The 15,125-nt window shown below is 35.8% G+C and overlaps 1 protein-coding gene across 1 annotated transcript in view; it reads left to right on the top strand.

The window, feature by feature from the left end:
- sdk (sidekick cell adhesion molecule) overlaps window positions 1-15,125 on the top strand; it is a 341,294-nt gene that overhangs the window by 195,251 nt on the left and 130,918 nt on the right. Inside the window, exons 20-22 of the mRNA XM_090386436.1 lie at window positions 1,778-1,893; window positions 3,993-4,176; window positions 13,903-14,193. Coding sequence (XP_090242562.1) covers window positions 1,778-1,893; window positions 3,993-4,176; window positions 13,903-14,193 — 591 coding nt within the window. The remainder of the gene's footprint in view (window positions 1-1,777; window positions 1,894-3,992; window positions 4,177-13,902; window positions 14,194-15,125) is intronic.

Genomic DNA, 15,125 nt, shown 5'->3' with positions numbered 1-15,125 from the left:
CTGGAGGCCTGTTGTTTGTACCACGAAAGGTTCCCAGAACGAAAATGTCCAGACAGGAAAAGTTTGTAGGTATCCATCGCCGCCTTTGTGAACATGGGACCTTTACACCTTGTGTTGCCGACAGAGGACAACCAAGATCTATGACTCCTGAAGTAGAGGAGGAGATTTTGGATGTTGTGCATGTCACTCCTGGAATCAGCATACCCAGAATAGCAGTGCAACTGGCTGTTCAACGTTAGACTATTTGGAGAGTGTTGCGAGAACACCAACTGTATCCTTACCATCTGCAACAGGTACAGGCCTTGTCACCAGCAGATTACCCTGTGCGAGTAATGTTCTGCCAGTGGTTCTTGCAGCAGTGTGGTACAACTGCTCACTTTCCTGCCTTAGTGATATTCACAGATTCTTGTGGGGCCATTTGAAGTCATTGGTGTATTCGACTCCGGTAGCTGATGTGGAAACTCTCCACAATCAAATTGTGGCAAGTAGTGAGACAATACAAAACATGCTACGAATTTGGCATTGTCTTCGCGAGTCCATGAGACATCAATGTAAGGCCTCTATTCAGGCAGAAGGTGGACATTTTGAACAATTACTATGAGGTGATGTGAACAGTTAAGTGTCATAGACAGACCTTCAAAACTCGGAAACCAAGCATTTCCGGAACTGTGTTGATATAAAATATTTTTATTGTCTACATAAATGAGGAATTCATTCCTGAAGTTATGCCGTGTATTTTTGAGACACCCTGTATATTTTGGTCCCTTGATACCAGTGGATCCACGGATTATCTGGGAATTGTGACTGGTTCCAGTAACATGAGAATGAATTTAGCCTACTGCACTGATCTCATCTCTCAGTTACAGATCTTAATCCAATTGAATGCTTGTTGCATGAGGTGGATTAAGCTCTTTGTCTTAGAGTTCTGCAACAACAGCTGTAGGAAGCATATGAGCCAATGTAGGCCAGTATCCCTGTGGCACACTTTCAATACTTTTTGAATGCTGGATTTGTCACCCCCACAATAAATCCAGGCTGCTGAGGGCTGAAGGGAGACTTGCTAGTAGGCAGATGTTTCTGATAAAGTGGCCACTCAGTCTAGGAGAAATGGTTGCATACTTCTCAGAGAAATAGCATTAGCATTAGTAGAGACATACGATGCAAGAAAGCAAGCTTATGCAGCATCAGCCAAAAAAAAATCCGCTCCCATTTCACCCGTTCATTCATTCCAAATGCCTGTCCAGCTCAGTCGTAAATTTATTTAGGCTGAGCTGGACAAATATGACACTTTGAGGAAAATAATCTCTGTTGATTATGAGGAACCCCATCAGCAGTGAAACTCCAAAATATTGTTGAACTCCCATAATGTTTTAAGGCAGCAACCAACATCTGCTTCTACTTCTAACCATAATTAAAAGGAAAAATTATAAAAATATTATAGACAATGTTTTTTGTGTGTAGCTGTTGGTTGAGCAAATTAATGTGCTTCTGTATTGAATTTCATTGATTTTTATATATATATATATATATATATATATTTGGAATATGCTAGTTAAAGCATAAAGTTTCATTTGAATTGTTTGATCATTATTAAGTAATGATTAAAAATATAACTTTAATGTTTATGCTATGAATCATTAGCTTTTTATGGAAGGGGGGGGGATTGTGGAATGAGAAACCTTTTCTCATTATATTTCTTTATATCAAAATAAAAGTTATCTTCTCAATGAAAGTATAACAAAATTTCATTGTATTTAAATTTGTTTTCCTCTTGCAGTTCCTTCTGCCGGTCCTCTAAATATTACAGTTAATGCCACTTCTTCAACAACTATTGTTGTTCAGTGGGGAGAAGTTCCAAAAGTTCACCAAAATGGCATTATTGAAGGGTACAAGGTAATTCCAATTTAAATTAGCTATATATTTTTTGTTGTGTGTGTGTGTGTGTGTGTGTGGGTGTGTGTGTGTGTGTGTGGCAGTTGTAAAAACTTTGAAGAGAACCCACCCTTTCAAAAGTTACAATTTTGAATGGTTTCTTCAAATTGTAACAGCTTTTAAGAGACAAAAAAAAATGGTCAACTCTGTTGTCCTTTATATTTTTGTTAACTACAAAATGCAGCAACTAAGGTAGTTTCAGAAAACTCATATAAATTGGCTTAGCTGTTATGTTAGTTTGCAATACAAGACATGTTTTTTACGGTGGTCATTGTATGTATGTTTTTTGTTAAAGTTTAACAAAAAAAGTATGGCTTTGTAATTGATGACGGTATTAGCTGATGAATGGTTTGCAGATAACTGTTTGACATGTACCTCAGACTTTCTTCAACCAAAGAACAGCCGAATCTTTGATTTATTATTAATATAGGCAGACTGATGCAAGGAAACCAGCCTTAAAAAAGCCACCTATTTCTTCCTTTCTTAAATTTATATGAGCTCTAGTTTTGAAGATATGGTGGTAGTTTATTCAAATGGTTATTAATTCTTTGGCTGCAAGTATCCTTCCTCAGTTTAAGGATACGTCCTCTAGTTTGTGCCTCCTGCAAAAGAAAAAAAAATTATATATACACATTATACAATTTACAGAACTCTGAGAGTTTTAAATAAAATAGCTGATTGGAAATACATTAATGCAGATGTTTGGTTCAAGACTGTGTAACCCACAAAACTGAGGTCTCTCTCTCTCTCTCTCTCTCTCTCTCTCAAGTTAATTACACAAATAATAAGTAATTAACTTAATTACCATGTGGTTTTGCAACTTATACCAGTATTACTTAGGTATACTGATGAAAGCTTTAAACAGTAGCTTTATTTTGTGTAGAAATTTATGAAATATAATTCTGTAATTAATTTTGACTGAAGTTATATATATATTTATATTGAGGAAAAGGTATAAGTGCCTAGAGCTAAAACCAGATGGAATGCTCTTTGAAAAAAGTAATTAAATTAATAAAAATTATTGCTAATTATTAGTAAAAGGTTATATTGAATAATACATTATAAAGGGGTAGCACCATTCAATAAAGCCAAATAATCAGCAGAAGCTATCTGTTTCTGATTGCTATTTGCCAGTAACTACAGCATCTAAAGATAGGGCAAAAAGGTCTTAGTAAGAAAAAGTAATAATTTATCAACAATTTAGTAGCTTACTAACCTGCTGGCCCTATTTAGCCAGCAGGTTAGTAAGCAGATAGTAGACAGATAATTATGTACATATATACAGTGGGGGGAGGGGGTCTTAGAATAGAGTATAGAATAAACTGAGGCTACATTAGGCAATGTGAAGGGACGAGATTAGATTTATAACCACTCTGTCTCCTATCATTCAGTCAGTCATAATATTTTTATCTACCATGTTATCTTTCCTTCCCACTAGTGTATCGTTGAAATTTATAAGAAACGTTTATGTGGGACAGCATCAGAAGTTCCAGTTCTTTCAGGACCATCTTATAACAGCATATTTAAAACCACATGACTTATAATATGAGATTTGTTTCTTTTAAAAATAAAACATTTCATTTTTAAGTTAGTGGTAATTCTGGCCAGTAGCTGAACCCTTTTTTTGGTTACATAAGGGTTGTAGTTTTCCATTGCTTTATTGACTAATCTCATCACTTAAATTTTTGTTGGGGGGTAGGACACCTTCAAAGAAGAACACATTTTTCACAAAGACCATTTTTTTTATATGTACATGGAAGGAAATTAATATAGCCACAGTTTGTTTGATTATGTATGATATGAGTAAAGTTATTCCTTATTTTAAAATTTATTTGCCATGTTTTATGAATTAAACAAAACGTTGTTTCAGAATTTTCTGAGAATAAAAGTATTTACCACTTTCTATTTAATTAAATAGATATTAATTTATTATCTATTTAATTAAATAGATAAAACCAATAAATTAATAACAATATCTATTTAATTAAAATAATGCACATTTTTGTGATTTCACCTTCATTATTTTGCATATACTCACTGATTTGTCTTTTAATATCAAGGTTTATTATGGAGCTAAAGTAGTCCTTTTCAAGTATAAAACCATTGAAGGTAACAACACCTTCACAACTACTTTAACTGAACTTAGAAAATACACAATGTACAGTATACAAGTGCTGGCATATTCACGGATTGGAGATGGAGCTTTGAGTTTGCCTCCCTTATCCGTACGCACCTTTGAGGATGGTATGTAACAACAAAGTTCTTTTATATTCAACTTTTAAAATTAAGAATAGTGATATAAAATTCTGCATAATTTTTATGTTAATAAGATTATAATTGCATATATTTTAGGTTGAATTGTAGCATTTAACATTAGACACTGTGTTTAAGAATACACTTAAATACAGGGGCTAGCCAGGTGGTAAAGTGCCTGCTTGGCAACCCAAAGGTCACAGGTTCGAATCCCGCCTCGGGCTTGGATCAGAGTAAAATGCAAAAATTTTGGGAAGTGCAATTATGGCCACAGAAGTTGATGCGCCAACAACTAACAAAAAAAAACAAAAAAAAACACCAGTGTCTATGCATTAATGTTATGGAACTGTTTCACTGCTTAAATAAAGACTAAACTCCGCTTTTATAGGTGAGAAATTATTAAGTAATATTGTTGCTAACATAGTGATCCTTGCTGGATGAGATGGACCTCACCATCCTGAGTATTTTCTTAGCCCTACCATCTTTTGTTATAACACTTGCTGATAATGAACATATAAAGGTTAAAATGTATAAATATATAAAAGTATCTAAATTAACAAACTGTAACATGAAAGAAAGGAAATTAATGCAAGCATAATTTCAAGCTAATATGCTGAAAACATCTCTAAACAGAAAGGAATTCCTCGAAGTTTCAACTTTATGCACCATATATTCCTTTATTGAGGAATATAGTACGTAATTATATGAGCAATTCCTTTCTGTGCTCTGTGCGATAAACCTGCAAAGGTAATTATTTACATTTTAATAGTTAGTCTCTCTCTCTCTCTCTCTCTCTCTCTCTCGTGCACACACACAGAAAGCAAAAAGATCATAGTAATTGTTCAATTCAATAATAGAATATTTGCAAGAATATTTGCTGATGCTATCGAGGCAGTGTTAGGTGGGTCGGAAAACTGCTAGCTTGGGGGGGAGACAAAGACCAATAGATTGACAGTAGCCACTGGCAGAGGTGAAAGAGATTCTTGCACTGCTTCTATTAGAATGAGCAGAAGCCTGAAAAACAAGATGCATGATATTTCAGAGACTGCTGGGAGCCATTGCGGTACAAGTAAACACATGGGTTGTGTTAGGGTAGCTAAGAATAGAAACAGGTGCAGGTATACTTGCGTGTACACCAATGCTAGGAGTTTAGTAAACAAATTTGATGAATTTGAGGTATTGTTCAAAACATCAAAGGCAGATATTGTTGGGATATCAGAGATGTGGTGTCACACAGATATAAGGGATGCAGAACTGCAATTTGGGGAGTACAACGTCTACAGAAAGGATAGACAGGATAGGAAGGGGGGAGGGGTTATGCTATTAGTTAAGAAACACATAAAAACCAAGGAAGTGAAGCCAGTCGACATCGCTGGACAGTGCAGTGTTGAGTCAGTTTGGTGTGACATAAGCATTGGGAGATCAAAATTGAGAGTAGGAGTGTGCTATAGGCCTAATGACTCTGATGAGTATAATAAGAAACTGTACAGGGAAATAGAGTGGGCCAGTAAATCAGAGAGTCTTATAATGGGAGATTTTAATTTCCCAGATATTGACTGGAATTTGGGGGCTGGTCACTCACACACTAGCAGGGCTTTTGTGGATTTATTGGATGATTGTTTTCTACATCAGCATGTTCGGGAGGCAACTAGAGGGAGTAATACTCTTGATTTGATTATCAGCAGTGATTCTTCATGCATTAAGAATCTGTAGATAAATGAACCACTAGGTGGCAGTGATCACAGTGTGCTGAAGTGGGATTTACTTAAAGAGGTAACTACCATTAGGGGTAAAGGGAAGGGTTATTGCTTCTGTAAAGGCGACTACGATGGACTGAGACAGTATTTAAATTCTATACAGTAGGACCAACTGATGATGTTACCAACAGCAAATTCAAAATGGGAAGCATTCAAAGAACTTATCTTGGAAGCTACTAGGCTTTACATACCAACTAAGAAATATTGTTCAAGGTTTAGGCCAAAATGGATGTCAGATGAACTAATGAGGCATATGGCAGAGAAGAAAAATGCATGGGATACTTACAAATTAACACATGACACAGAAGCCTATGATAGATACAAGTTGATATGCAACCAAGTTACAAAGGAGGTTAGGCAGGCGAAGGCAGATTACGAGAAATCCTTGGCAAGGGATGCAAAGAAAAACAGCAAAGAGTTCTTTACTTATGTAAACTCTAGAAGGAAGGGGATGAATCAGATTGGTCCACTTGATATTGATGGGTCAAGTGTTGATGATCCTGCTCAGGTAGCTAACAAACTAAATGAATATTTTGCATCGACATTCACACATGAGGAGATATTCAGCGAGGGGAATGCCAGAGGTGTATTCAACTCTAGCAGTAAGCTACAGCATCTTGAAATAACTGGGAGTAAAGTGGAGGAGAAATTGTTGAAGATAAACACAAGAAAGGCACCCGGGGTGGATGGGATCTATCCAGTTATATTAATGGAGGCAAACCCTTAGCCATAATTATGAGAGCTTCCTTGGACTCAGGGGCCGACCGGGCTAGCCAGGTGGGTAAAGTGCCTGCCTGGCAACCCAAAGGTCGCGGGTTCGATTCCCGCCTCGGGCTTGGATCAAAGTACTGCAAAAACCTTGGGAGGTGCACTATGGCCACAGAAGCCGATGCGCCAACAACTACCAAACCAAAAAAAAAAACCTTGGACTCAGGGGAGGTACCCATAGACTGGAAATGTGCAAATGTGACCCCAATTCACAAAGGAGGATCAAAGGCTGACACAAGTAATTATAGACCTGTGAGCTTAACCTCTGTTCCAGGAAAATTAATGGAGGCACTGGTAAAGAAGCACTGCAGGGTCATTTAGACAAGACTTCAGTTATAGCTCGGACACAGCATGGTTTTGTTAAGGGGAAGTCTTGCCTGACCAATTTGATTGAATACTATGATGCAGTTACAAAAGAACTGGCTGCAGGGAATAGCTTTGATATTATATACTTGGATCTTAGAAAGGCTTTTGTTACTGTTGCACATGGAAGACTGCTACACAAATTGGAGCAGTGTGACATTGGAGGCAAATTGCTGCTATGGATAAAGGGGTGGTTGAGGGGGAGAAGACAGAGAGTGGTAATCAATGGACACTGCTCATCGTGGACTAATGTTATTAGTGGAGTCCCTCAGGGCTCAGTGTTGGGTCCATTATTGTTTTCTGTATTTATAAATGATATTGATGATGGTATATCAAGCTTAATGTCCAAGTTTGCAGACGATACAAAGGTTGGCAGGGTTGTCAAGGACACTACTGACACTATGCTGCTGCAACAGGATCTGGAAAGGTTGAGCAGATGGGCTGAGAGGTGGCAAATGAAGTTTAACATTGACAAATGTAAAGTATTACACATGGGAAACAGCAACCCCAGAGCAATGTATCAACTCTGTGGTACTACACTGACAGTGGTAGAGAATGAAAGGGACTTGGGGTGGTTGTGCAGGCAGATATGAAGTTCTCTGAGCAGTGCAGACGGGCTGCAAGAGTAGCTCTTGTTGTATTGTCAATGATATACAGGAATTTTTCCAGCAGGGATAAGGAGGTGATTATTCCCTTGTATAAGGCAATGGTCAGGCCACACCTAGAGTACTGTATACAGGTCTGGAGACCTCATTTCAAGAAGGATGTAGAGCTGCTGGAACGAGTACAGAGAAAGGCAACAAGATTAGTGAATGGAACAAAGGGGTGCTCTTACGAAGAAAGGCTTAAGTTTTGCAAATTACAGGGTCTGGAGACTAGGCACCAGCGAGGTGATCTGATAGAGGTGTATAAAGCCTTGAATGGTTTGAGCATGCTCAATGCTGACGGGATTCTTCCTCTAGCTCAGAATAATCACCTGAGAGGGCGTAAATTCAAATTGAGGAAAGACAGATGTAGGATAGACGTGCGGAAATTTGCCTTTAGCCAGCGGGTGGTTGGTTGGTTGGTGGAACAGACTTCAATCCCTTGTCGTGAAGGTTGAAAGTCTGAATAAGTTTAAGGCTCAGCTGGACAGGTATTTTGAACGAACAGAGGGGTGAAGTGGAAGTGGATGTTTTTTTTTTTTTTTTTTGGCTGATGCTGCATAAGCTTGCTTTCTTGCATCAAATGCCTCTGCTAATGCTAATACAGGCTGGCCTTGATTAATTCGTCAAGAATTTTAAATAACTTTTTAAATGTATACCATGTAAAAGATAATGAAAATAATTATGGAATTAAATGTTTATTGCATAAAACAGCAGTTCCCAAACTGTGTGCCACGGAATAGTTTAAATTTTCAAGGGAAACACAGCGATACTCGACATTTGTCGGACACCGTGCAAACTGTTAGCTCGAGGTAGTTCCAGGTGGGCAGGAGCAGCAATGCATAGCACACGCTTCTTGACTAGACTGGGGTTCGAGCCCGTGACCACCGAATATGGAGGATGCGGAAAGGTCAGGGAATGACCATCGCATATACTCGGAGCAATATGGCCTTAGTTGCTAATGCTCCTAAAAACCAAATAACAACATCAAGGTAGTTCACAATTTCAACATTTATTATTAGGTTGTTTGGACATAACTACTTAATAAACAGAACTCTTAGGTATTTGTTTTGGTCTAGGGTTGCCACGAAAAAATTACTGAGACACTAAGGGTGCCGTGAACCGAGAAAGTTTGGGAAACTCTGACATAAAATACACAATGAAGAAATGACTGTTACGGAAATATTTGAACAGTGTTGACTTTCTCTTTTCATCAATCAATTTCCGATAGCCGACAACAATCTTCTCTGGGTCCTGGTGAAATAAATATCGCAGAGGATCTCAAACAAAAGGTTTGAGGTTCTCTGTGATTAGAATTTAATAGAATTAAATTAGAATCTAATAGAATTTAATTAGAATTTAATTCTATTAAATTCTAATTAAAAATTTGAATTTTTAAATGCATGTCTGCATTGACTCTTAGTATTAGCGGGAGACAAACAAATAACACATTTCTTTCCGATGGTTGATGGAACACACTGAGGCAGGTAGCAGGCAAATGTTTGTTTATTGCCTGTCCGACGTGCGATAAGCTTAAAGTGCGATTCAAATCTTTTTCAACTATCACATGAAAAAAAAAGATCATGTTAACTTGAAATTTGCATTGTGTAAAATGAAAAGTAGTATAATTTTTTCAAATAGTGGTAACTGAAAAACATGTTAATCGAACTCGCATTATGCGAGACCTGGCTGTACATTTAACGAATTTTCTTCCCTTAACTCTCCAGTGGCCATATTACTTTATTTTTAATCCACACATGCAGACTTAGAAATGAAATCCCATTTTATAAGCTTAAAAATTGGTGAGAAATAATTAAAAATGCTTTCTTTTTGGTGCCACTTTTATTTTAAATTTGTTTTGAGCACAGCTGTGAAAAATTTATTTTTTATACTGAAAACTGTATTGAAATGTTTAATTTTTTTAGAATAAAACTTCCTCTTATGCACTTTATAAAATTGTTTAACATGTTTTTCAATGCCTGCATTTGATTGTTATCTTCATTGTTGGTGAGCAAAATTTAAAAGAGACAAAAATTGATAAGCCCATGCTGTATTCCAACAATTGAATACCATCTAGTTGTCCAAAAGACATCTGAAGCAGGTGAGAGATGACAGAAAATTTGGAACTGGTGGTGTTCAATAACTGAGCTGGAGAGATGTCACTAATTTTAAATTCTCATTTTGGAGCACTTAATAGTTATATGCAAGAATAGGCTTAAAGTGTAAAAATCAGTTTTTTTTCCCCCCTTAGTGACCAAACTTTTTCAATAACAAAACAATGATGATGACTAATTTTACAGCTGAAAGCTTGAAGTACTGTTGATAATAAGCTTTGCTAAGAATCTTAATAACAAAACAGTTAATGATACAGATTGAAGGTCAAACAGTATTGAAGGAAACTAAAATAAAAATTTAAATTTAAGTAATTCTGGTGAATATTTACCACCAACATATCTGGTAGAGGGTGAAAGAGGATAGAGATAAAGAAATAGAAATATTAATGTACATATTTCAAAATAAATTGTACCCATCTTGGCTGTTAAATAATGCTTTACAGATTTCTGCAAAAATAATGTTATTGGTAACAGGCCAAAATACCATGGGTAGGTTTTCCTATATTCAGCCTTTCCAGAAACCTGTTGGATCTTTTTAAGAATACAGATTATAACTGAACATTTTCACATTTAATAAAATGTTTAGTAGTTTGAAACTACTTAATATAAAGGAAATTGCAAGAAGCAAATAATGGAAATGGTATTTCTTTTCATTTTCAATAAACTAATTATTATAAAAGTCAATAAAATCATGATCCACGTTTCAGAATGCGTATATATAATAGATAAACAAAATTCAAGTTAAAATTAAACATTTTCTCCAGGCCAGTGAAGTGTTGGCTATGAGGACTCTAATAAAAAGGCCATTAATATTCAACAAATCTTGTCAGAAGAATGAAATTAAAACATGTTGTAGATACCCACACAGACAACCATAAATTCTTCAGGACCTTGTCTAATCAGACTGGTATTTATGAACCAAGAATGTCTGAGTAAAGAAAAAAAACTTTTCTCTTCCCTTTCTTTGCCTTTCAGTTTGCCTATTCATTAGCATAATGGTATTCATAGTTCTTTACCTCCAAACTAATTTTGCAGGCAGCAATCTTAGTTTAATATCCATAGCTTGAGACACAGTTATCAGCCTGGTCTGATGATAGGATCTGAAACATCACCTTTGTGTCAAATTTAATTTAATTAAGTCACTTAATAAGTTAACTTCGAGTTATTCATGTGATATAAGAATGTTTCATTATATAATGAATAAAATAATTACTTAATGAACTTAATTTATTTTTAAAGTATTTTTATTTTATATTCTTAAAATTTGTCTCAAAAAGAGCAAAATAAAATTATTGAATTTGCTATATTTAAACCTTTTAATCAATTAGGTACTTTCATTCTGTGTGTGATTTTCTTTTCTAACATATAAACATTTTTGGGACACCCCACTAGTGGTGACGGTGCTAAAATGCTCATTGGGGGTAAGATGTGTGGGCCCATTTTCTTAAGAGAGAAATGCTGAAGTTAAAAATTTATGTAAGCACATAAAATATTTCTTGTGTGAGAGACACATTGTGTGCATTATAAAATTCAAGTTAAAATTAAACATTTCCCTCCATGTCATTAATGGACTTGAAAAAGAATCCCAATGCAGGTTTGAAATTTTGAAGTGTAATAGTCACAATTCACAATTATTATAGTAATCGTAATATTAATAGAGACATGTGATACACGAAAGCAAGCATATGAGCTTATGTAGCATCAGCCAAAGGAAAAACCCAATTTCACACAACCATTCCCTCCTAAAAGTTTGTCCAGTTCCTCCTTGAATTTATTTAAGCTATCAGCTTCCACAATGACAGATGGAAGTTTGTTCCAGCAATTAACCACCCGCTGGCTAAAGGCAAATCCACACATCTATTCTACAACTGCCTTTCCTCAATTTGAATTTATGCCCCCTTAGGTTCGTAATCTGCATTGGAGAAATTATTGCAAGTGGAAGAATCCCATCAGAATTCAGCGTGCTCAACCCATTCAAGGCTCATACACCTCAATCAGATCACCTCGCAGGTGCCTAGTCTCCAATCGCTGCAATTTGCAGAACTTGAGCCTCTCTTGGCAAGAGGATCTCTTCACTCCCCTCAACAATCTTGTTGCCCTTCTCTATACACACTCAAGCAAATCTACATCCTTCCTAAAATGAGGCCTCCAGACCTGTACACAGTACTCAAGGTGTGGCTTGACCATTACCTTATACACGGAGATAATCACCTCCTTATCCCTGCTAGAAAAATTCCTGTATATCATTGACAAGACACCATGAGCTACTCTTGCAGCCTGTCTGCATTGCTCAGAAAACTTCATATCTGACTGCACAATTACTCCCAGGTCTTTTTCATTTTCTACCACCTTAAGTGTAGTACCACACAGTTGGTACGTTTCTCTGGGGTTACTTCTACCCATATCAAGGTTAAACTTCAGTTGCCACTTCTCAGCCCATCTGCCCAAATTTTCTAGATCCTGTTGCAGTAGCTCACTGCCATTACTGTCATTAACAACCCTGTCAACCTTTGTATCATCTGTAAATTTCGACACTAAGCCTGATATACCTTCATCAATATCATTGATAAATATACAAAACAACAACTAAAAGCTAACTCTTCTTTTTGGCCCAACACAGAACCCTGTGGGACTCCACTAATAACATTAGTCCACGAAAAGCAGGTTAGGTTAGGTTAGGTTAACCATTGGATAACCTAATAATTGGATCTCTTTTGTAATTATTGCTTAGAACCATTACAAAGAATTTTTACAATTCTTTCGTACCTACAAGTGGGCCACACTAATAAAAATTTACCTCCAAACCCTTGCAGAGTCCCTCAAATTTTGAGTTATTCCACAATTCACTCAGCATATAATTCCTACTATCATGCCTGGACAAAATTGCAGACACATATTCTGATCTAACTCATTTTAAGGCATGGTCCCTATATTTATTCAACAAATAATCAGGTTGTGTTCACATTTAATATCATTAGTCCCCACATGAATAATAATGCTCTATAACTCCCCACCCATTCTGACAATCTATTGGTAACATCCTCAGTTATTGCTACCAGCAAACACACCCTGTTTCTGATCCATCTAGTTTTATTACAGTATGCATTTGAATATTCTGTTCTTGAACTTGAATCAGGGGTGCATCACTTGGCAGGTCACAAGATACTTCAGTTATTGATAAGCTCCCAGTTGCATTTGTTTTTAGGGCATGCATTCATTTCTCAAATTCTTCTAGTATCGCACCTTTGAGATCAGTACCTCCTTACATTGGATGCTAAGAAAAAATCATCAGTTTAGCTCGGTTAGTCTACCAGACTGACCGTACAATACATGCCACAGGCTACACAAGCAACAAACTCCTGATTTGATATCAGAAGTGCCCACAGGCATTTCCATCTGTCACGAATCCGAATTCAAATGACTTTTGAATTTCACTAAGATGTTAGCCTCAACCATCTAACTGGATAACTTATTCCAGTAATTAACAACTCAGTGAAAATAAAAAATCCTGCAATAATTTGAATTTATGGTCCCTAGTTCTGGAATAATTTCATTCATTTTACTTTTTCCTTGGAGAGTTTTATTTATCAAGTCTCCTCTAAAATATCTAGTTACCAAGCTGTGTATGATATGGATGTTATTTTGCTGACCTCACCAGGCACGTTGACCATCTTTGGACCCTTGAACACAGTATTCCATGATTTTATAATTGCCTTGTACAGTAGCAGTATGACCTCCTACTTATCTTACAAGCAAATGTTTAATAAATCATTGAACTAATTTGAATAATAGATTGTTTGCTGTTGAAGTGGGAAATGTTTGTGTAATTGGTGAAGGGAGGGGCAGAACAGCTACTGCTTTAATGTACACCAATAACAATAGAGGTAATTATTTTTTGCCATTTTTTTCTGTGTAAAATTTTGCACTCATATAGCTTTTTAATTCACTAGGATACACTTCATTGAAAACATCCCACTCATGAAAATTCATTATTACACTCATTTTTTAGGTATTTTTTATTGTTTTCCATATTTTACTTTATTCCTTTTTTTTTTTTTTTTTTTTTTTTAGTTCCAGGTATTCCTTCCAATATTTCCTTTCCTGATGTGTCTACAACCACAGCTCGTATATTGTGGGATGTACCAGAAGAACCCAATGGAGAGATTATTGCATATAGGGTTGCATATCGTCAAGACAATAATCTGGAAGAAATTATTACAAAAGAGTTATCTCCCACTGATCGCACTCTGAAGGTTTATAATTTGTTACCAGAAGCCTATTATGTGTTCAGCATTACAGCTAAAACAAATGAAGGGTGGGGCAGAACAGCTGATGCTATAGTGTACACCACTAATAACAGAGGTAATTACTTTTGTCATTTTCTTTGTTTTTAAAATTTTACTTTCATAGTCTTTTGAAATTGACAGTATTTCATACATAACATTGATGTTTTATGGTTTTAGCAGAAAAGATTCTGGATGTGTTAGTAAATTTAATAAATTTTAGAAAGGTTCTGTCATTTGCATATAAAATCCTATAAACCTGTATTAACATGTAATTACTAACATATTATGATAATTTTATTTGTTCTAAATGGCTTATTGATATTAACTAATCATAAATCATTTGAAAATGTTTCAGAGTAACTGTCATAGGCACATCATACCATATAAGATGGTTGCATCCTCATCTAGTGGATTAAATGCATGTGTAATATTCACAAATCAATCCTTTTTACTTCATGATTTCCCTTAACACATTTTCTGCTACCTATATTTGAGTGGCCTATTCAGTGTGTCTTAATTTTCAGAATGTTGAGAAATAACAAAATTCTGAAATCATCATCGTTCTGAAAACTCATAAATAATGGTTTAAAAGTAAAAATCTAGAATTAATAGCTAAAAGCTAACACTTTCTTTTGGGCCGAGTGCTAAAGTAAATAAAAGAAAAACTCAAAATTTTATTGAAAATTTATTCTAAGTCCATAAACTAATCACAATACAAGCAAACCTTCTCCTGTAGCATGTATTAAATTTTTTGGAATTTATTTAGGTGCAAAGATGTAGTTTTCCACCTATTTCACTAACTCTAAAATACTACATTGAGAGTTTTCTGGACCATTAAATGTGAATTGCCATAATACCCACACTAAGCTAAAATACTTTACAATTTATATACTGCTTTTATTTGTGTATGCCTCTGTTCTCTGATCCTTGACCTCAAAAGCAGGTAGAAGGAAGCCCTAGGCTTTTGCGCAGCCAAACCAGCAGCAAAAAAAAAATCAGTTTTTAACA

This window comes from Mastigoproctus giganteus, chromosome 12 (genome assembly GCF_048544385.1).
Source record: "Mastigoproctus giganteus isolate SK-2022 chromosome 12, ASM4854438v1, whole genome shotgun sequence".
Lineage (NCBI taxonomy): Eukaryota > Metazoa > Arthropoda > Arachnida > Uropygi > Thelyphonidae > Mastigoproctus > Mastigoproctus giganteus.
The sequence above is the reverse complement of the archived record's forward strand: the minus strand, read 5'-3'. Positions and strand labels throughout refer to the sequence as shown.